Source organism: Eptesicus fuscus, chromosome 5, assembly GCF_027574615.1.
Source record: "Eptesicus fuscus isolate TK198812 chromosome 5, DD_ASM_mEF_20220401, whole genome shotgun sequence".
In the NCBI taxonomy this organism is placed as follows: Eukaryota; Metazoa; Chordata; class Mammalia; order Chiroptera; family Vespertilionidae; genus Eptesicus; species Eptesicus fuscus.
This window is the reverse complement of record NC_072477.1, coordinates 41,193,170-41,215,950: the sequence shown is the minus strand read 5'-3', so window position 1 is coordinate 41,215,950 and position 22,781 is coordinate 41,193,170. Positions and strand designations below refer to the sequence as shown.

The 22,781-nt window shown below is 39.5% G+C and overlaps 2 protein-coding genes across 7 annotated transcripts in view; both read right to left on the bottom strand.

Annotated features, from left to right (window-relative positions):
- Positions 1–22,781, bottom strand: part of SOS2 (SOS Ras/Rho guanine nucleotide exchange factor 2) — a 106,004-nt gene that overhangs the window by 74,090 nt on the left and 9,133 nt on the right. The window contains exon 3 of one of the 6 annotated variants that reach the window (XM_054716085.1): positions 19,779–19,782. The exons of the other annotated variants lie outside the window; for them this stretch is intronic. Within the exon in view, the coding sequence (XP_054572060.1) occupies positions 19,779–19,782 (4 nt within the window). The remainder of the gene's footprint in view (positions 1–19,778; positions 19,783–22,781) is intronic. 6 annotated transcript variants of the gene reach the window in all.
- Positions 5,615–6,977, bottom strand: LOC103283872 (NKAP-like protein). The gene has a single exon (XM_028141826.2). The coding sequence runs from the start codon at positions 6,569–6,571 to the stop codon at positions 5,690–5,692; it is 882 nt and encodes a 293-aa protein (XP_027997627.2). The 5' UTR covers positions 6,572–6,977; the 3' UTR covers positions 5,615–5,689.

Genomic DNA, 22,781 nt, shown 5'->3' with positions numbered 1-22,781 from the left:
GGCTGGTTGGCTGGTCGCTTAGGCTTTTAAATATATAGATAAAGTGATCACCATGATAAATCTAGTACTCATCTGACACCATACATAGTCATTACAATATTAGTGACTATATTCCCTATGCTATATTTTATATCCCAACTATTCTGTAACTACCAATTTGTACTTCTTAATCCCTTCATCTTTTTCTCCCATGCCCCCAACCACCCTCCCATCTGGCAGCTGTCAAAATGTTCTCTGTATCTATGAGTCTGTTTCTGTTTTGCTTATTCATTTATTTTGCTCTTTAGATTCCACATATAAATGAAGTAAAAAAAAAATATGGCATTTGTCTTTCTCTGTCTGATTTATTTCACTCAGCACAATACCCTCTAGGGCCATACATGTTGCAGATGGCAAAATTTCATTCATTTTTTTTTTTTATGGCTGAGTCATATTTCATTGTATAGATGAACCACTTCTTTACCCATTCGTCTATTGAGGGACACTTAGATTGCTTCCAAATCTTGGCTATCCTATATAATAAAAGGCTAATATGCAAATCAACCCAAAGGTGGACCGACTGGTCACTATGACATGCACTGACCACCAGGGGGCAGACGCTCAACACAGGAGCTGCCCTCTGGTGGTCAGTGCGCTCCCACAGGGGGAGCTCCACTCAGCCAGAAGCTGGGGCTCATGGCTGGTGAGTGCAGCAGCAGTGGCAGGAGCCTCTCCTGCCTCTGAGTCAGTCAGACATCCCCCAAGGGCTCCCGGACTGGGAGAGGGCGCAGGCTGGGTTGAGGAACCCCCGAATGCATGAATTTCGTGTACCAGGTCTCTAGTTGTACATAATGCTGCAATGAACTTATACATGCATACGTCTTTTCAATGTAGTGTTTTGGGTTTCTTCAGATAATACCAAGAACTGGAATTGCTGGGTCCTTTGTTATCTCATTGTTTTAAAATCTTCTTTGTCTGGTATAAGTATTGCTACCCAAGCTTTTTTGTTTTTTCATTTCCATAAAATATCTTTTTACATCCCTTTACGTTCAGTCTGTGTGTTTTTATCTGAAGTGAATCTCTCATAAGCAGCATATGTAAAGGTCTTGTTTTGTTATCCATTCAGCCACCCTATGTCTAACTGGAGAATCCATTTATATTTAAAGTAACTATTGCCAATTATTATTCATGACAGCTTTGCTGGGTAGAGTAATGTTGGTTGTAAGTCCTTATATCATGCCAATCACTTTTAGCCTGCAAAGTTTCTGTTGAGAAATCAGCTGACAGTCTTATGGGCTGTCACCCCTTGGTAAGTAACTGTTTCTCCCTTGCAGTCTTTAAGATTATTTCTTTGTCTTTAATCTTTGGCATTTTAATTATGATATGCTTTGATGTGGGTCCACTTTGGAGTCATCTTGTTTGGGACTCTCTATGCTTCCTAGATTTATATGCCCATATCCTTTACCAGGTTAGGGAAGTTTTCAGTCACTTTTTAAAAAAATTATCTTTATTGTTGAAAGTATTACAGATGTCCCCCTTCCCCTCATTAACCCCTTCACCCAACACCACCCCCAGGCATTATTTTTTCAAATAGGTTTTCAATTCCTTCCTCTCTGTCTTCTCCTTCTAGCACCCGCATGATGCAAATGTTGGTATTCTTGAAGTTGTCCCAGAGGCTCTTTAAGCTATTCTCATTTTTTAAATTATTTTTTCTTTCTTTGTTCTAATGGAGTATTTTCTGCATCTTTATCTTTTTGCTAAAGTTCTCACTATATTCATCTACTCTTCCCCTAAGTTGTGTTTTTTTTTTAAATCCTCACCTGAGGATATATTTTCCACTGATTTTTTCTTTTTAGAGATAGTGGAGGGAAGGAAGGAGGGGGAGAGAAACATCTATGTGAGAGAGACACATTAATTGGTTGCTTCCTGATCACACCCAAGCACATACCCTTGACTGGGAATCAAACCCAAGACCCTTTGGACTGTGGGCCAATGCTCTAACCACTAAGCAAATCAGCCAGGACTACTCTTCCCCTAAGTTTACTGAGCATCCTTATAACAGTGTTTATTTATTTTATTGTCTAAAGTTTTACATATGTCTCCTTTTCCTCCAATTGACCCCCCCACCAGCCATTCCCACCCTGGGCAAGCCCCCACTGCCCCAGTGTCTGTGTCCACTGGTTATGCTAATATGCATGCATACAAGTCCTTCGGTTGCTCTTTACTCCCCCCTCCTTTACCATTTGTCTCTGGATCTATTCTTGTTCATCAAATTATATTGATCATTATATCCCACATATGCGATCATGTGATATTTATCTTTCTCCGACTGGCTTATTTCACTTAGCATAATGCTCTCCAGTTCCATCCATGCTATTGCAAATGGTACAAGTTCCTTCTTTTTTATAGTGGCATAGTATTCCATTGTGTAGATGTACCACAGTTTTTTAATCCACTCATCTGCCGATGGGCACCTTTGGCTGTTTCCAAATCTTAGCTATTGTAAATTGTGCTGCTATGAACATAGGGGTGCATATACTAGTAATAAAAGTGTTTTGAACTCTACATCTATTAGATTTTGCTTGTCTCTATTTAGTTCTTTTCCTGGAGTTTTGTTCTGTTCTTTCATTTGGGACATGTTTCTTTGTCTCCTCATTCTGGCTGCTACCCTGTGTTTGTTTCTATGTATTAGGTAGAGCTGCTACATCTCCCAGTCTTGCTAGAGTAGCCTTATGTAGTAAGTGTCCTGTAGGGCCCAGTGGTGCTGCCTCCCTGGTCACCCAAGCTGGGGAACTGTAGTATGTACCTCCTGTTGTAGTAAGCCTTGATTGCTGTTGGCACGTCAATGACAGGGATTTACCCCCAGGCCAACTGGCTGCAAGGCCTGACCGTGACTACAGCAAAGAAGCTGCTATGCAGGGCCCACCCTGTGGAGCAAGACACACTTCAGCAATGAGTTCACCCTTTGAGGATGTCCCTCGTGGAAGTGGCTGAGTAGTGCTCTGATGTGATCTGAAGCTGTCCATCCAGTGTGTTGGCTCTGGGTCCTCCTGGGATGTATAAGCCAAGATCAGCCACTGCCTGTGCCCTGCCTAGGGCCATCTAGCACTATAAAGCAATTTGCAGATGACTCCTACTTGTACTGGGCTTGGAGGTGCCCAGGAGAAACCAAGCTATGAACTGAGACGGGCTGCTGTTAGTACCAGGCATAGGGCCACTTAGCAAGAGGTATGGGCATGCCAAAGCCAGATGCTGCTTTTTTGAGGTTTGTGAACCTTTGAGAGACTTTAGGAAAGTCCAACATATGAGCCAACACAAGCCGTTTGTGTGGAAAAGCCGCTGGAAGTGGCTTAGGTGTGCCTGAAAGTTGGGTGGGGCGGGGTCTCAGGGAATCACCAGACCTGGGTGATCAGTGTTAGCCAAGTTGATGGAGACTCAGCTATGACACCCACCTGCCAGCTTTGTGGGGTTAGGCTCAGCAAAGGAACAATGGCCTCTACCAGCACTTCTGTCTGAGAGAAAGCTGCCCCTTCAACTCTCACCCCAAAGCCAGACAATTCGGTTCCTCCCTATATGTCCCTGGTACCTTTCGAACTGCTATCCCAGAGCTGGAGCTTAGAGTAAGTTCAAGTAAATCCTAAGAGGAACACCTGGGATTCCAACAGCCCTTCATCTCAGCCACAACCCTCGCTGGTTTCACAGCCAAGTTATGGGTATTTCTCTTCGCAGCTGGGTGGGGGCCTGGTGTGTGGCTGGGACCCTTTGCTCCTCAGGGGGGACCTCTGAAGCAGAGATATCCCTCCCGATTTTTAACCACCACACATACGTAGGGACCACCCTGTTGCACGTCTCTACCCCTCTACCAGTCTCCACGTGGCTTCTTCTTTATATCCTTAGTTATAGGACTTGGGTTCAACTAGATTTCAGGTAGTCTGCATGATTGTTATTCTGTAGTTTAGTTGTAATTTTGATGTGGTTGCAAGAGAATATGAATCCTCCGTTTACCTACTCCACTATCTTGGCCTGTTGTTAAATTTCTTTAAGTTAGAACTTAGTAACCAGTCCTAAAATTAATCCAAACTGGATATGAGGAATAATAAGGTAAAACATAATGCCTAGTATAGAGTAGGTATCAAGTAAATACTGGTTGAAAGAATAATTGAGAGAAGTAAGAGATCAACCAAAGGACTTGTATGCATGCATATAAGCCTAACCAGTGGTCACGGACAACAGGGGGGTGGGGGCATACGTGGGGAGGGGTTTGGGATTGGAATGGGGGGGATGAGGACAATTATGTGATACCATAATCAATAAAGAAATTTTTAAAAATTGAGAGAAGTACCACTATAACTTTTTATGCTACAGTATTAGAAGATATAAGTGCCATTGACATAAAAAGTAATGGAAAATTTAGCCCTGGCCGGTGTGGCTCAGTTGGTTGGAGCATGGTCCTGTACACCAAAAGGTAGTGGGTTCAATTCTCGGTCAGGGCACATAATCAGGTCACGGGTTCTATCCCCAGTCAGGGCGTATGTGGGAAGCAACCGAATGATGTGTCTCTCTCACATTGATGTTTCTCTCTCAAAAAGTCAATAAAAAATAAAGGTTAAAAATATATTTATAGTCTTGTAGTTATATTAATTACTGAAAAACTCATTCAATAATTAAAAACCTCACAAAGAATAGCATGAAGTTGATCACTTCATCTAAATTCTCAAAATTTATCATAAAACTGTTCATTATGCCCTCTTGTGTTTTTTAAGTGTGTAAGATCTTTAGTAGCATCTCCTTTCATTTCTATATTTGTGTGTTCAATCTTTTTCTTAATAAGTTTCTCAGAGGTTTATCAATTTTATTTCATTCAACTTTTCAAGAACCAATTTTTGGCTTTGTTGATCTTATTTATATTTGTAGCATGTTTCAATTATATCTGCTTCATGTTCATGCTTTTTATTTAGTTACTTTTCCTAACTTCTTGAGATAGATACGTGGTCATTATTTTTCAACCTTTCTTTTTGTCATATGTATATTTTCTCTAAGAACTACTTCTGTAAAAAACAACAACAACAACAAAAAAAACCCACAGATTTTTGACATGGAATATTTTTGTAGCCACACATTTCAAAATTAGAAACATCTAATTTCCACTATGGTTTCTTCTTTGACCTTTAGGATTTACAAGTACTCTTCTTTTTACACATATGGGATTTTTATATTATTTTTAATAGCTCCAACCTTTATTGTGAAATAATATGCTTGTATGTACAAAGAATTTATGGACAGATATGGAAGACAACAAAAAAATTTCTTTGGGGATAAGGATCAAGGACTTAAGTTCGTGAAAGACTCACATTTTACTCTTCTGCAGTGTTTGAATATTTTTAAAAATCAGTGCATATATTACCTTTTAAGTTAAAAATAAAAAATAAATTGCTAAAGAGATCTCAGAAGCAGCTTTTTCTTGAAAAACTTACTAACATAGTAGGTATAGCAGCATCATAGACTATTTTTTAAAAATATATATTTTTATTGATTTCAGCGAGAAAGGGAGAGGGAGAGAGAGAGAGAGAGATGGAAACATCAATGATAGAGAGAGAATCATTGATCGGCTGCCTCCTGCACATCCCACAAAATGACTGTGCAAAGTCCTACTGTAAAACAAAAATCCTTATTTGTCATCTTTCCCTTTTGTCTTACTGTACACCATCTTTCACAAACTGGGTAGAATGTTATTCCCTCTTCTGTTCCTCTTCTTGGTTAAAGGATACAAGGGCTCTCTTCTCATCACACTGGAGATCTGGTTCTCTTTACACAGTTGTATAGCCTTCATTCTTCGATGCCTGCTACCACTCATAACATAACTTGAGCATTCAAATGAAGCAATTGTCAGTCCAATTTCACCTCTTCGTGGGATACACTTTCCAGCTTTTACATACTCAGCCATAGCTGCACCTTCACCTGGGAGCAGAGCATGGCCACTGTTCAAAAGTTTCTCATCTTGAGATATGTATATTATAGGAGCTTCTGGACCTATAAGGTCCATGGTTACCTGCAGTCTATGAGTGCTCAATCCAGATATATTTTGGCAACTCCCCTTATGAATTCTTATAGCTTGAGTCACTGGGGTTTTTTTAGTCTTCTTTTTCTTTTTTCCTCCCTCTATGCTCCTTTCTCTTTTCTTTTCCCCCCCATCATCAGAGCTAGAATTAGTATCAGAGTGTGAATTACTGTCACTATTATCATATTTGCTATATTTTATTTTGGACTTTCTCTTTTTTCTCTGTAAGCTAGAATTAGTGTCAGAGTGTGAATTACTGTCACTATTATCACATTTGTTATATTTTCTTTTGGACTTTCTTTTTTTTTTTTGAACAACTGGTTTTCTTTTTTCTTCAGAGCCAGAATTTGAACTGTTGGTCTTCTGAGTTTTGACCTCTTCATCTTCATCTTCAAATGGAGTGAATTCATCAGAACTCAGCTCAGGATACTTTGGAGATAGCACACACACCTCAGAAGCTCCCAACTCCCCAACCATTCCCTGTCTTTCAGCCTTCTCTACAGACAGCTCTCCTCCATCTCGTCTTCTGCCCATAGTTGATCACCTGCCTAGTGGTATCCATCGCAGTAGATGGAAGAGGATGAGAAGACATAGTTGCCAAGCCCGGGGGTGGGGGAGTCCATTCTCAAGACCTAGAGCAATGAAGGTGAGGAGAGCCTGCCAACCAACCCCATGGAAGCCCGAGACCCTTGCAGCCATGGAAGTGAGGGCAGAAGGGCTATTCCTCAGTGAGCTAGGTCGCTGTCTCCAGGAGCCAGAGGCATCCTCAGAATAGCGGGACCTGGACACTGGTGCCATCACATACGGAATTTTAAAAAATTATCCTTTTTTTAAAGTTGAATTCTAGAATGATCACATTGTGGTCAGAAAACATGCCTGCTATGAGATAATCAACCAAAGACCTTGTATGCATATATACATAACCCATGGACACAGACAATAGGATGGTGAAGGTCGGGGGGGGTAGGGGTGGGGGTGGGCTGGAGTGGGTCAATGGGGGAAAAAAGGGGATATATGTAATACTTTCAATAATAAACATTAAAAAAAGAGAAAACATACCCCTTATGATTTCAATTTTCTTAAGCAAACTTTCCCAGAAAACAGAAAAAGAACAAGATAGGCTTCCCAACTTATCTTAAGGCTAGCCTTGATATAAAAACTCAAAAGGAGAGATGGAAATTATAAGCCATTATTTTCACTCATGAACCTAAAAACAAAAGCCTAAACACAACATCAACTAACTAAATTCCATTTTACACACACACACACACACACACACACGTATGTATATATATGTACATTATATATACAGGTATACTGGAGGCCCAATGCACAAAATTCGTGCAAGAATAGGCCTTCCTTTCCCTGGCTGCCAGCACCAGCTTCCCTCTGGCACCCGGGACCCGGGCTTCCCTCCGGCCGCAGGCAGGCACCTGGGACCTGGGCTTCCCTTGCAGCCCTAGCTAGCTTCGTCCGGAAGGATATCCGGTCTAATTAGCATATCACTATTATAGATGTTTCTATCTCTCTCTCCCTCTCCCTTCTTCTCTGAAATCAATAAAAATATATTTAAACAAATAAATAAAAGTGAAAAATAATGTGTTCATCTCAATAGACATAGAAACAGTATCTAAGAAATTCAACATTTATTCACAAGAAAATCTCTTAATGAATTTCTTTAATTTAGTAAGAGTATATCTACAAAAAAGCTACAATAAACATCATAGTTAATGTTGGTGATAAACTGAAAGCTTTCCCTTTGATCAGAAAAAATAATGTTATCATTTCTATTCCACATTGTACTTGAAGTCCTAGATAGCCTAGTACAGCAAGACAAAGAAATAAAAATATAAAAATTAGAAAGAAACAAATTTATAGATGATTGATTGCCCATTGTGATAGTTAATTTTATTTGTCAACTTCTAGGCCACAGGGTGCCCAGATATTTGGTTAAACATTGTTTATGAGTGTGTCTGTGAGGGTGTTTATGGATTACATTAAAATTTGAATTGAGAGAGATAGAGATTGATTCTGTCTCTGTGAGACATCAAACTAATATACCCATGAAGGAAAATAAAAATATTATACAGACAAATTACTTGGATTTATAAAAAATAAAATGGTATTTTATGTAACAGCCTCTAGTTACTTTATAAAACTTTGTCATTATCTAGATATCTGTATATAGAAAGAGCGTTATACAGTCCAATATAATAAACACTAATTACATGTGGCTACTGAGCACCTGATATAGCTCCACTGAAGTAAGATGAGCTGTAATAATAAAATACTTAACAGATGTCAAAGATTTAGAATAAAAATGTCAAGTATCTCAATGAGTAGATTTTTTTGGTTAAATAAAATATATTAAAACCTATTTTATCTATTTCTTCTAACTCCTAATGTGCCTATGAGAAAAATTTTAATTACATATGTGGCTTATCTACACTAATAAAAGAGTAACATGTTAATTGACCGTACCTTCTTGACACCCACTAGCCAATCAGGAGTATGCAAATTAACCCAACAAAGATGGTGGGTTAATTTGTATACGCAGGCACAGAGCGGCGGGGGCGGGGCGATGACGCAGGCGTACCACACCACCCCAGCCACTCAGGGCTTTGGGCAGCGTGGGAAGGCGGAAAGGCAGCTCCAGCCAGAGTGAAGGCAGTGCTGGCAGCCAGGGGAAGGAAGGCCCATTCTTGCACGAATCTTCATGCATTGGGCCTCTAGTATTATATATCTATTGAACATCACTGCTCTAAAGAAATAAGCACACGTTTACCAGAAGACACATACACTGAGTGGCCAGATTTAATTTAGTAAGAGTATATCTTACTAGTGGCATAATAATCTGGCGACTCAGAGTGTGTGTGTGTGTGTGTGTGTGTGTGTGTGTGTGTGTGTGTGTTAGAGGCCCAGTACATGAATTCGTGCATGGGTGGGGTCTGGCCAGGGGGAGGGGACATGGGTGGTTGGCCGGCCTGCCTGCTGGTCGAACTCCTGGTTGAGGGGACAATTTGCATATTAGCCTTTTATTATATAGGATATACACTGAGGAGCCAGATTATTATGCGTTCCGAGATCATAATAATCTGGCCACTCAGTGTATAAGAAGGCTCCTAAGTAACATTATTAGTAACTAGTAGCCCTGCACACAAATCTGTGTGCCAGTAGCTCGCTGCCACCCTCCAGAAGCTCTATACCTGCTGCCCTGTCCTCTTGTAACTTCCCCCACCCCCTCATAGCTTGATGCCCCGTCCCCTCCTGTAGCTCTCCGCCACCTGCTTGTAGCCAGTAGCTCGCTGCCGCCCTCCTGTAGCTCTCCACCCGCTGTCCTGCCCTCCTGTAGCTCTCCACTGCCTGCTTGTAGCTCGCTGCCCCACCCTCCTGCTGATCCGTGATCCAGTCATTACGCAGTCAGCTGTTATGCTTCACAGCATAATGACCATTTGCATATTACACCTTTATTATACAGGATACCCCTAAAGAAACTCAAAGATCTATATAGAATAGAAGGGATAAATTGTGGCATATTCAGACAATGGAATATATGTATGTATGTGTGTGTGTGTGTGTGTGTGTGTGTGTGTGTGTATATATATATATATATATATATATATATATATATATGAAAAAAAGATTAACTATAGCTACATGTATTTTGGATATATTTTCAAAATAATGTTGGCAGAAAGAAGCCAAGTGGGATTCCATTCACAAAGTTCAAGATGAGCAAAAATAAAACTAGTGTTTAGGGATACATAGTTAGATGGCAAAACTATAGAGAAGAGCAAGGCGGTGGTTATCATAAAACTGGTCACCTTTTGGAGAGTTCTACTGAGAAAAGTTCTGACAATGTTCTGTTTTCTAACATGGGTGATGGTTAAATAGGTGTTCCTCAAATTGTATATTTATGTTTTATGCATTTTCTGGTTGTGTATTACCTTTCACCATAGATAAGGTTCTTAAAACTTAAGAGAATCAGAGGTGATGTTATCAATAAGTCAAAAGGGCTGTACTAGTTCCCAGCTCAATAAATTACATTAAAATGTTAAAACACTGGAGACAAAGAGAATACCCTACAAGTTTAGGGTGAAGGGAGAAAGTGAGTCATTAGGCTAGCTCCAGATTTCAACAGTAACATTAGAAGCTAGAAGGCAATGATTTCCAACCTAGATCCTAACAAACTATAAAATGAAGACTTGCTTAGACAAAACAAGGTAAAAAAATTTATCTCCCATATACCCTTTCTCATCAAGCTTCTATAGCTTGTACCTCACTAAAACAAGAGTATAAATCAAGAAAGAGAAAAATATTGGGTTAGGGAAACGAAGGAACCAATACAGAAGAAAAGTCAAAGGAACACCCAGGATAGAGTGAAGAGAAATTATGAGAGTTGTAAAACAGGCAAAGAAGATCATCCGTTCAAATTGGAGCAGATCAGAGGCTCAAGGAGAAAATGTCTCAAGAAGATGAAATTGGTAACAGTATATGATGGATCTAAAAATCTTAAGAGGATATTTAAACATCTGATAGAGAGTTTGAGCTTGAATTAGTAAGTATATAGAAAAGCGTACGAATAAATAAACAAGACAAGCATTAACTCTAGTAAAAGCAAAAGGTTAGGTAGAAAAATAAAAGTGGTTTAATTATAAAATAGCATCTACAATCATAATAATGTAAACGTCAAATATTGATCCAAATAAAATTAAGATATAACCATGAGGTTAGGGGGAAGGCAGAAAGTATATATGTGTGTTTGGAAAAAGAAATGTATGTGTGTTAAAGAATATGAAATCTTTACCTTCCATGCTGGAAAGTCAACAGATAATGCACACACCAGAAAAATAAAGAAGTAGTAATATAAGTACTTTTTTCCCTTAGTAATATGGAATATTGAAACAAATCACTGTGAAAAATAGACGTGATTGCCTGTAGGAAGCAGAAAATTTTGTGACTAGGGAGGAGGTACTTTTTTCATAACAAGACTTATAGAGCTAGTTATCTTTTTATTTGCATAAGTAATTTTGACAAAATACAGACTAACTTATAAATAAACATGATTTGAAGTAAGGAAGTAGGAAAGAGGTAGGACACATGAAACTTTAGACAATAAGACTTTTTAAAAAGAAGTGTGGATAAGAGTTTAAGTAAGGCAGTTAGAAACTCATATAGGACCAACATACAAAAAGTCAGGCTTTAAGTTTTCTTATAAATTCAAAATACTAGATTTGGCAAAATAAATATTTCCTCTTACATCTTGCATTTTAACATGACAAGAGGAAACTTAACTATATCTGACTATATATTTCTATTAGATCAACATAATAAAAAAGACTTCCCTTTTTTATATGAAATAAAAATTTATATTGGAAGGTTAGCAGTGGCGTTCACAAGGTTATTTATTATAACATCCTTCCATAAAAGCCAATGGCCCTACTCAGTGAAAATGTGCATGAGAATTAAGATATGTCTAACTTATAGATTTTTATTTCTGTGATTATGATTTTAGTAAATAACCTGCAAAGGAACTTCAACATTGAGCATCAAAGTTTTTTATGCTAGCGCTAGCTGATTTGGTTCAGTGGCTAGAGCATGGGTCTGGAGACCAAAGGGTCCAGGTTTGACTCCGGTCAAGGACACGTACCTCGGTTGCAGGCTCCTCCCTGGCCAAGGCCCTGGTTGGGGCTCATGCAGGAGGCAACCAATCGATGTATTTCTCTCACATCGAAGTTTCTCTCGGTCTTTCCCTTTCTCTTTACTTTCCCTAAAAGTCAATGGAAAAATATCCTTGGGTGAGGATTAACAAAAAAACAAAGTTTTGAGAGAGAAACCAAGATGGCGGCATAAGGTAAACACCTAAACTGCTGCCTCGCACAACAATTTCAAAACTACAACTAAAAGACAAAACGAACATCACCCAGAACCACAGGAAAGCTGGCTGAGTGGAAATTCTACAACTAGAAGGAAAGAGGAAAGCACACGGAGAATCAGAGGAGCTGCAAAAGGCTGAGGTACGGAGACACGAGCACGGGTGGCTGAGTGACTGGCTGGCTTTCTCTAGCGGGAAGGAGACAAAAGCTCCTGACTGTGCTGAACCCCAGTTCCGACTATACTAAACCCCAGTTCCGGGCGAGACCCTGGGGACCCAGGCTTATACGGGGGTAATCTGGTCTGTCAGGGGAGCCGCGAAAGGCAGAGGTCTGGAGATGCGCGCGCGAGTGCGCGAAGAGAGGACTGCCAGCAAAGAAGTTCTCCCGGTGCAGACACAGCTGATCCTCACAGCCAATTGGCCTGGAGGTCAATTCCTCCCAGTGATATCAACAACAATCAAGACTTAACTACAACAAGGCTGTGCACACAGTCCACTAAGGGGTGCACCAAGAGGGTCCACCTCAGGTAACTGGTAACTGGGCCATATAAGACACCTAGCACACAAAGCTAACCTACCAACTCAGGGAAGCAGCAAAAATGCAGAGACAAAGAAACAGATCACAAATGAAAGAAATGGAGGAAAACAAGCGACTGGATGTAGAGTTCATAACCATGGTTATAAGGTTTTTCAAGAACTTCCTAGAAAAGGCCGATAAATTTAGTGAGACCCTCGAGGATATGAAAAAGGACCAACTAGAAATTAAACATACACTTACTGAAATAAAAAATATTATACAGAGACCCAGCAGCAGACTAGAGGAATGCAAGAATCAAGTCAAAGATTTGAAATACAAAGAAGCAAAAATCACCCAACCTGAAAAGCAAAAAGAAAAAAGAATCCAAAAAATTGAAGATACAGTGTAAGAAGCCTCCAGGACAACTTCAAGTGTACCAACTTCAGAATAAGGGGGGTGCCAGAAGAAGAGAGAGAGCAAGATACTTACTGAAAACCTACTTGAAGAAATAATGACTGAAAACTTCCCCCACCTGGTGAAAGAAATAGACTTACAAGTCCAGGAAGCACACAGAACCCCAAACAAAAGGAATCCAAAGAGGACCACACCAAGACACATAATAATTAAAATGCGAAGAGCAAAAGATAAAGAGAGGATATTAAAAGCAGCAAGAGAAAAACAGTTAATTACCTACAAGGGAGCACCCATACGATTGTCAGCTGATTTCTCAACAGAAACTATGCAGGCCAGACGGGAGTGGCAAGAAATAGTCAAAGTGATGAATAGCAAGAACCTAAAACCAAGATTACTCTACCCAGAAAAGCTATCATTCAGAATTGAAGGTCAGATAAAGAGCTTCACAGACAAGAAAAAGCTAAAGGAGTTCATCAACACCAAACCAGTATTATATGAAATGCTGAAAGGTATGCTTTAAGAAGAGGAGGAAGAAGAAAAAGGTAAAGATAAAAATTATGAACAACAAATACTTATCTATCAACAAGTGAATCTAAAAATCAAGTGAATTAAAAATCTGATGAACAGAATAAACTGGTGAATATAATAGAATCAGGGGCATAGAAAGGGAGTGGACTGAAAATTTTCAGGTGGAAAGGGGTGTGAGGGGTGTGGGAAGAGACTGGACAAAAATCATACACCTATGGATGAGGACAGTGGGGGGAGGTAAGGGCAGAGGGTGGGATGGGAACCGGGTGGAGGGGAGCTATGGGGGGAGAAAATAGGAACAATTGTAATAATCTGAACAATAAAGATTTATTAAGTTAAAAAAGAAAACAAAGTTTTTTATGCCAAACTTCTTAAAGTAGTTGCAAATATGAAAAATCATAAAAACAAATATATAATGATAAAATCCCACCCACGAATATTAATAGACATCAAGATGACAATAAAAGATAATCATACTTTGCACTTCGACCAGTATTTACTATCTCAGCACCCTAAGACACAGTAGACATAAAATTACCACATTAGAACAAACTCACCTATCATTTTTTTCTGAAGGACTAGTCAGAAAAAGAGCAATTAAAATAATTTTCAGTCTTTAATAGTAGATTAACAAGTCAGACCTGTATTTTAGTTACATCACATTTTCAAATTGCCAGAAGGTATTTCCTTACACATACACAATAAACAAAAGTCATATACTATAGAGATCCAGGCACAAACACTATAAAAGCATTCAACTTTAAATTATTTTTTTACCCTAATACACACTAGATTTGACAAATTTCAGAATGTTGTTTCCTAATTTATATTTTTAAGTTCTCAATATTCACATAAATAAAAATTCCTGCCAGTATATTTGTTCAATCAACTAATATTTGAGTTTCTGGTACAATCCTATATAATAAAATCCTATATAATAAAAGCCTAATATGCAAACTATCCCCTTGACCAGAAGTTCAACTGGGAGTTCGACCAGGGGGCGGGGCCAGCCTGCCAACTGCCCACGGCCCCTCCCCGCAGCCAGCCCAGCCCAATCAGCCCCAATTGGGGCGGGCTTGCTGGACCCCACCTGTGCACAAATTTGTGCACTGGGCTTCTAGTCTATATATATCTAATCTAATAATAGACAAATATGCAAATTGACCATACCTCCGACACACCCACAAGCCACGCCCACAAGCCATGCCCACCATCCAATCAGAGCGAGTATGCAAATTAACCCAAACCAAGATGGCTACAGCCACAGAGAGCAAGGTTTCCTAGGTAACAGAGGAGGCCAAGCTTTCCGCCTGCCATTTCCAGGCCTAAGCCTCCACTCAAGCTACAAAGTTTCAATTATAGAAGGTAAACAAATTCAAACAAATGGCGGCAGAATGGAGCTTGAGAGAGCAGGCCAGGGTTGCCGCCAGCAACAGGGGAAGCAAAGCTTTCCACACACCCTGGCCAGGCTCACCTGCTTAAGGCAACAAAGTTTCAATTATAACCCCAACACAATGGCTGCGGCCTCGGAGGGAGCCCCAGGCTTGGCTTGGCTCAGCTCCAGGCTACAAAGTTTCAATTGTAGAAGGAAAATAAATTCCAGATACCAGGGCCTCCGCTTGGGTTACCAGGGGGCGTGGCCGGCCTGCAAACCACCACAGGCCCCTCGCTCAGGCCACCCCATGCCCCAAGGGAAACCCCACCTGATCTGGGACGCCCTTCAGGGCAAACCAGCTGGCCCCACCCCTGTACCAGGCCTCTATCCTATCTAATAAAAGAATAATATGCAGATTGATCATCACTGCAACACACAATATAGCTGCCCCCATGTGGTCAAAGATCCTGCCCCCATGTGGACACAAGATGGCCACCACAAAATAGCCAGCAGGAGAGCGCAGTTGGGAGGCACCCGGCCTGCAAGGGAGGGCAGTTGTGAGGGATCAGCCCTGCAAGGGAGGGCAGTTGAGAGGTACCAGGCCTGCAAGAAAGGGCAGTTGGAGGTGATCAACCCTCCAGGAGAGGGCAGTTAGGAGTGACCAGGCCGGCAGAGGAGGGAAGTTGGGGGCAAACAGGCTGGCAGCAGAGTGGTTAGGGGGTGATCAGGCTGGCAGGCAGAAGCGGTTAGGGGCAATCAGGAAGACAGGCAGGCAAGCAGTTGGGAGCCAGCAGTCCTGGATTGTGAGAGGGATGTCCGACTGCCCGTTTAGGCCCGATCCAGTGGGATCGGGCCTAAACGGGCAGTCGCACATCCCTCAAGGGGTCTCATATTGGAGAGGGTACAGGCTGGGCTGAGGGAGAACCCCCCTCCGTGCACGAATTTCGTGCACCGGGCCTCTAGTAAATATATAAAAGCCTAAGTGACCATTTGACTTGTCGACCAGTCACTATGACACGCACTGACCACCAGGAGGCAGACACTCAATGCAGAAGCTGCCCCCTGGTGGTCAGTGTGCTCCCACAGCGGGAGTGCTGCTCAGCTAACCGGATGAGCAATGTCGGGATGAGCAGGAGCGGCTCCTCCCAGGGCACCTGCCACTTCGCACACTTCTACATCCCTGTGGGATGTTGGATGCCGGTTTCAGCCTGATCCCCACAGCCACACTGAGGGACCCCACCAGTGCACAAATCCGAGCAGCAGGCCTCTAGTGTAGAAATAAATCCCTTTGGCTACACAGTGTGACATTTGTTTATATTAAATTCTTTATTCCATTGCTAAGATTTCTACAAGGCTGCAAATGTTAAGAATACTGGAAGTTTTGTTTGTCATGAAAGTTAAAATTCAATTTAAAAGGCAAAAACAAAGTTTTTAAAATATAAATGGACAGGCTGATTCTAAAATTTGTAGAGAAATACAGAGAACCTAATAAGCCAAAGCAATCTTTAGAAAGGAAAAAAAGAAAAGAAAAAAAACAACAAATTTCATTCTAAAGACATACATTAACCTCTACAAAATATTGCTGATAGAAAAATTTTAAAAACCTAAGTAAATTAAAAGGTATAGTTTAAGGGTTAGAAGACTCATTATTGTTAAGATTTTTCTAGTAATTCCTCTCAAATAATCTATAACTCAAAGTTTCAGCATCTTTTTTTATAGAAATTAATATGCAATTTTAAAAATTCTTATGGAAATACAAAGGTCCTAGAATAAACAAAACAGAAAGTTGTTAGGCTAAAGTTGGAAAGCTAAAACTAACTGATTTCAAGGGTTTTTATAAAGCTACCATAATCAAAATATTGTGGTACTGATGTAAAGCTAGGCAGAAAGATCAATGGAACTGAATAGACTCCAGAAATAAAACCACATATTTATAGACAAATGATTTTGATAAAGGTGCAAAGGTCTTTAGCAAAGCAGAAAGGATAGCCTTTTTAATAAATGGTGGTAGAGCTTTGCACAGTAGCTAATGAGGTTTATCCGAAGCACAATTATTGCGAATTAGAATAAATAGTGGTAGAACAACCAGATATCCATATGCAAAAACATAAACATAACATATATAAAATTCTCATCATATATAAAAATTAACTAAAATTGATCATAAATCAAAATGTAAAACCTAGAACTATAAAACTTATATAAGAAAAAAAAAAGGAGAAAATGTTTGTAACCCTGGGTTAACTAAAGATGTCTTAGATGGCACTAAAGGCATGGTCTCTTCAGAAGCAAATGGATACATTTCATTAAAATGTAAAACTTTTGCTCTTCAAAAATAATATCATACATCAGTGGTCGCCAACCTTTCGGACCTCACAGACCACCAGTGTGGCTTTGTGGTTGAGCATCCACCCATGCACCAAGAGGTCACAGGTTAGATTCCCAGTGAGGGTACATGTCCAGGTTTCATACTCGATCCCCAGTAGGGGGCTGCAGGAGGCAGCCAATCAATCTTTTATTGATGTTTCTATTTCTCTCTCCCTCTCCCTTTCTCTCTACATCAATTTTTTTAAGTCGGGGCAAAAAAGTAAAAGAATTGAAACCACAGTTGTATGCTATAAACTCACTAAAGTCAGAAACCATTTCTTACGTTTTTGGTTTCTTCCTATTTCCCCACTTCTTTATTCCTAACAGACAAGTAACCTAGTATTTACCATATCATGCATAAAGAAAGCACTCAGAAATTCTTGCTAAATAAATAAATTTACAGTAGCAAACAGATTTCTTGGCATGACTGAAAGAAAACTAGAGACTGGGGAAAATTAAGTACTCCATAATATTTGTTTTTATTTCACTAAATATGTACCTGGAGACTTAGTTATCTCATAAAACATGATAAATGAGGAGATTCCCACTTTATGTTCCCCCATTCCCACTGTCTATTAATATTCACTTCTCACTTTCATTCAGTGCTCTTACTTAGGTGCTTTCTTGACAGGTTTTCAATGTAGTTTTATTTAAAATGAGGTAAGTTACAGGCCAAGTAAATCATTCTATTTAGGATAATATCAGGGCTTACCATAAAGTAATCAAAACACATAAAAGAGACTATTAGCTGAAGTTAAAATTTTTGTCTATAAAATTTTCCTTGATTGGAAGGAAATAGCATGTGATCTGTAAGTACCTTCCCATATAGGCAGGCCATTACCTGTAAGCCAAGAAGTATAGACTAGATCAATGGTGCCCAACTTGTTTCAGTGGCAGAGAATTTGGAAGTCACAGTGCTCTTAGCAGAACATGAAATATTAAAATATTTGTATTTCATCAAACTATAAGCAGGGATAATGTTAGTATAAATGACTACAGTATTTTAAACTATAGGCCCATGTATGTAAGAGAAAACAAAAAGTACCATAAGCTGTTTTCCTTGTTAGGCACCGTAGATTTAAGAAAAGCTTATGAGAAAAAAAATAAAATTGGATTTTTTTCCTGTGAACTGGGAAAAGATCACAATTACTAAGTATGTTTTCTAATATACTTTTATTGATTTTGGAGAGGGAGGGAGAGATAGAAACATCAATGATGAGAATCATTGATCAGCTGTCTCCTGCACACCCCATACTGGGGATGGAGCCAGAAACCCAGGCATGTGCCCTGATGGGGAATCAATCCGTGACCTCCTGGTTCATAGGTCGACGATCAACCACTGAGCCACACTGGCTGGGCACTAAATATGTTTTATTCAGCTAAAGTTTAAGACTCCTTGGGCATATTACCAAACTACCATGTGTACTCTTTCTTAAAGAAGATCTGCCTGAGAAGGTGCCTGCACTCAAAGAGTAATTCAAGTTCTCCTTTCCCACCACTCCTTCACAACTGCCCTCCTCCCACTTTACTGAAAAAAGGCAGGCCCTGGTCGGGTAGCTCAGTTGGTTAGAACATCATCCTCATACAACAAGCTTGCGGGTTCGATCCCTGGTCAGGGCACATACAAGAATCAACCAATGCATGAATAAGTGGAACAACAAATTGATATTTCTTTCTCTCTCTTTCATTTCATCTCTCTCTCTTAAAGTTAATAAATAAAAATTTTAAAAATAAAATAAAAGAAAGGCAGATCTCTTACTTATCCTGAATTCACTATTTTGTGTTACCCTTTGGTGCAATAAAATAAAGAAATTCTAGGATACTAAACAAAGAGACATTATGAAGACTTTTCATGTAAGTACCTTGCTTCTTCCATCCCCTAGCCCAGAGATTTTTAAACAGTGTGCCACAAAAAATTTTTAAAACATGAAATAACTGACTAATTTAGTTAGGGGCACTAACCTCTTTTCCCTTAGATTGTCAAATAAAAAAAAATAACAACAGCCAACACAACAATAACTGTCAAGTGTGAATGAATAAATACTATATCTTTTTGTTTGTAAGATAGGCAAAAAATATTATTTGGGGGTCCTGCAGAATGTTAATAACTAATGTATGTGTCCAGAGATAAAAAAGGTTGAAAATTGCTGCGCTAGCTTCTTATCAAAACATGCATCCTACAGATGGGGAAAGCTCATGAGAACCAAAAAGAGAAAGCATCTTTTAAAAAAATATATTTTGTTATTGATTTCAAGAGGGAGGGAGAGAGAGAGAGAGAAACATTAATGATGAGAGAGAATCACTGATTGGCTGCCTCCTGCACATCCCACACTGGGGACTGAGCCTGCAACCCAGGCACGTGCCCTGATTGGGAATCAAACCGTGACCTCCTGGTAATTGGTTGACATTCAACCCCTGAGCCACGCCAGCCAGGTAAGAAAGTATCGTTAAGAAATACTAAAGGCAATCAACTACAATAAAAACAATCCAAAAAAATCAAACACATGGAGACTAAACAGCATGCTATTAAACAATGACTGGGTTACCAAAGAGATCAAGGAAGAAATAAAAAACATCATGGCAACAAATGACAATGAAAACACAACAATCCAAAATCTATGGGACACAGCAAAAGCAGTCTTGAGAGGGAAGTTCATAGCTCTACAGGCCTACATCAAAAAACAAGCAACAATGGTAATAAATTACCTAACCCTACAACTCAAAGAGTTAGAAAGAGAGCAACAAGAAAAGCCCAGTGTAAGCAGAAGAAAGGAAGTAATAAAGATCAGAGCGAGATAAATGACATAGAGACCAAAGAAACAATACAAAAGATCAACAAAACCAAGAGCTGGTTTTTTGAAAGGATAAACAAGATTGATGAACTTCTAGCAAGGCTCACCAAGAAGTAAAGAGAGAGGACCCAAATAAACAAAATCAGAAATGAAAGAGGTGAAATAACAACAGACCCCACCGAAATACAAAGGATTGTTAAAAAATACTACAAACAACTCTATTCCAACAAACTAGACAACCTGGAGGAAATGGACATATTCCTAGAAAAATATAACCTTCCAAAACTCAATCAGGAAGAATCTAAACATCTCAATAAGCCAATAACTATGGAAGAAATTGAAGCAGTCATCAAAAAGCTTCCGGCAGCCGAAACCGGTTTGGCTCAGTGGATAGAGCGTCGGCCTGCGGACTCAGGGGTCCCAGGTTCGATTCCGGTCGGGGGCATGTGCCTTGGTTGTGGGCACATCCCCAGTAGGGGGTGTGCAAGAGGCAGCTGATCGATGTTTCTCTCTCATCGATGTTTCTAACTCTCTATCCCTCTCTCTCTTCCTCTCTGTAAAAAAATCAATAAAATATATTTTAAAAAAAAAAAAAAGCTTCCGGCAAACAAGCCTGTGGCCAGACGGCTTCACAGGGGAGTTTTACCAAACATTCAAGGAAGAACTAAAACCTATCCTCCTCAGACTATTCCAAAAAATTCAAGAGGAAGGAACATTCCAAGCTCCTTCTATGAAGCCAGCATAACCCTAATACCAAAACCAGTTAAAGACAACACAATGAAAGAGAATTACAGACCAATATCCTTCATGAACATAGATGCCAAAATCCTCAACAAAATTCTAGCAAATCGGATCCAGCAGTAGATCAGAAAGATCATACACCATGACCAAGTAGGATTTATCCCAGGAATGCAAGGATGGTACAATATCCGCAAATCAATAAACTTGATACATCACATAAACAAATTGAGAGATAAAAATCACATAGTCATATCAATTGATGCAGAAAAAGCATTTGACAAAATCCAACACCCTTTCTTGATAAAAACTCTCAACAAGGTGGGAATAGAAGGATCATACCTCAACATAATAAAAGCTATATACGATAAGCCCACAGCTAACATCATACTCAATGGGCAAAAACTGAAACCATTTCCCCTAAGAACAGGAACAAGACAGGGATGCCCACTCTCACCACTCCTGTTTGACATAGTACTGGAAGTATTAGCCATTGCAATTAGACAAGAAGAAGAAATAAAAGGCAACCAAATTGGAAAAGAAGAAGTAAAGCTGTCCTTATTTGCAGATGATATGATATTGTACATAAAAAAAACCCCAAAGACTCCATCAAAAAACTACTAGACTTAATAAATGAATTCGGCAATGTAGCATGATACAAAATTAATGCCAAGAAATCTATGGCCTTTCTATACACCAATAGTGAACTTATAGAAAGAGAGACTAAAAAAGCAATGCCATTCACCATCACACCAAAAAAATTAAGATACCTAGGAATAAACTTAACTAAGGAGGTACAAGACCTATACACGGAAAACTACAGGACACTGAAAAAAGAGACAGAGGAAGATGTAAACAGATGGAAGAACATACCATGTTCATGGATTGGTAGAATCAACATCATTAAAATGCCCGTACTACCCAAAGCAATCTATAGATTCAATGCACTCCACATCAAAATACCAACGGCATATTTCACAGACCTAGAAAGAACTCTCCAAAAATTCATCTGGAATAAAAAAAGACCCTGAATAGCCACAGCAATCTTGAGAAAGAAGAATAAAGTAGGAGGGATCTCAATACCAGATTTCAAGCTGTATTACAAAGCCACTGTTCTCAAAACAGCCTGGTACTGGCACAAGAACAGACATATAGACCAATGGAATAGAATAGAGAATTCAGATATCAACCCAAACCACTATGCTCAATTAATATTTGACAAAGGAGGCATGAACATACAATGGAGTCAAGACAGTCTCTTCAATAAATGGTGTTGGGAAAATTGGACAGATACATGCAAAAAAAAAAATAAAACTAGATCACCAACTTACACCATATACAAAAATAAACTCAAAATGGATATAGGACTTAAACATAAGATGGGAAACCATAAAAATACTAGAGGAATCCACAGACAGCAAAATCTCAGACATATGCCGAAAGAACTTCTTCACTGATACTGCTCCTAGGGCAATGGAAGCTAAAGAGAAAATAAACAAATGGGACTACATCAAAATAAAAGGCTTTTTCACAGAAAAAAAAAAAAATCAACAAAACAACAAGAAAGTCCACTGTATGAGAGAACATATTTGCAAATGTTATCACTGATAAAGGTTTAATCTCCAACATCTACAGGCAAATTATACAACTTAATAAAAGGAAGATAAATGATCCAATAAAAAAATGGGCAACGGACCTAAATAGAATCTTTTTGAAAGAAGACAGAAGGAAGGCCAAGAGACACATGAAAACATGCTCAAAGTCACTAATTATCCGAGAGATGCAAATCAAAATGACAATGCGGTACCATCTCACACCTGTCAGAATGGCTATCATCAACAAATCAACAAACGACAAGTGTTGGCGAGGGTGTGAAGAAAAAGGAACCCTCGTGCACTGCTGGTGGGAATGCAGACTGGTGCAGCCACTGTGGAGAACAGTATGGAGTTTCCTCAAAAAACTAAAAATGGCACTCGCATTTGACCCAGTAATCCCACTCCTAGGAATATATCCTAAGAAACTAGAAACACCGATCAGAAAGAATATATGCACCCCTATGTTCATAGCAGCACGATTTACAATAGCTAAGATTTGGAAACAGCCTAGGTGCCCGTCAGCAGATGACTGGATCAGAAAAC

Coding starts and splice junctions, on each gene's coding strand:
- LOC103283872 (XM_028141826.2), bottom strand. CDS start 6,571: ATGGGCAGAAGACGAGATGGAGGAGAGCTGTCTGTAGAGAAGGCTGAA.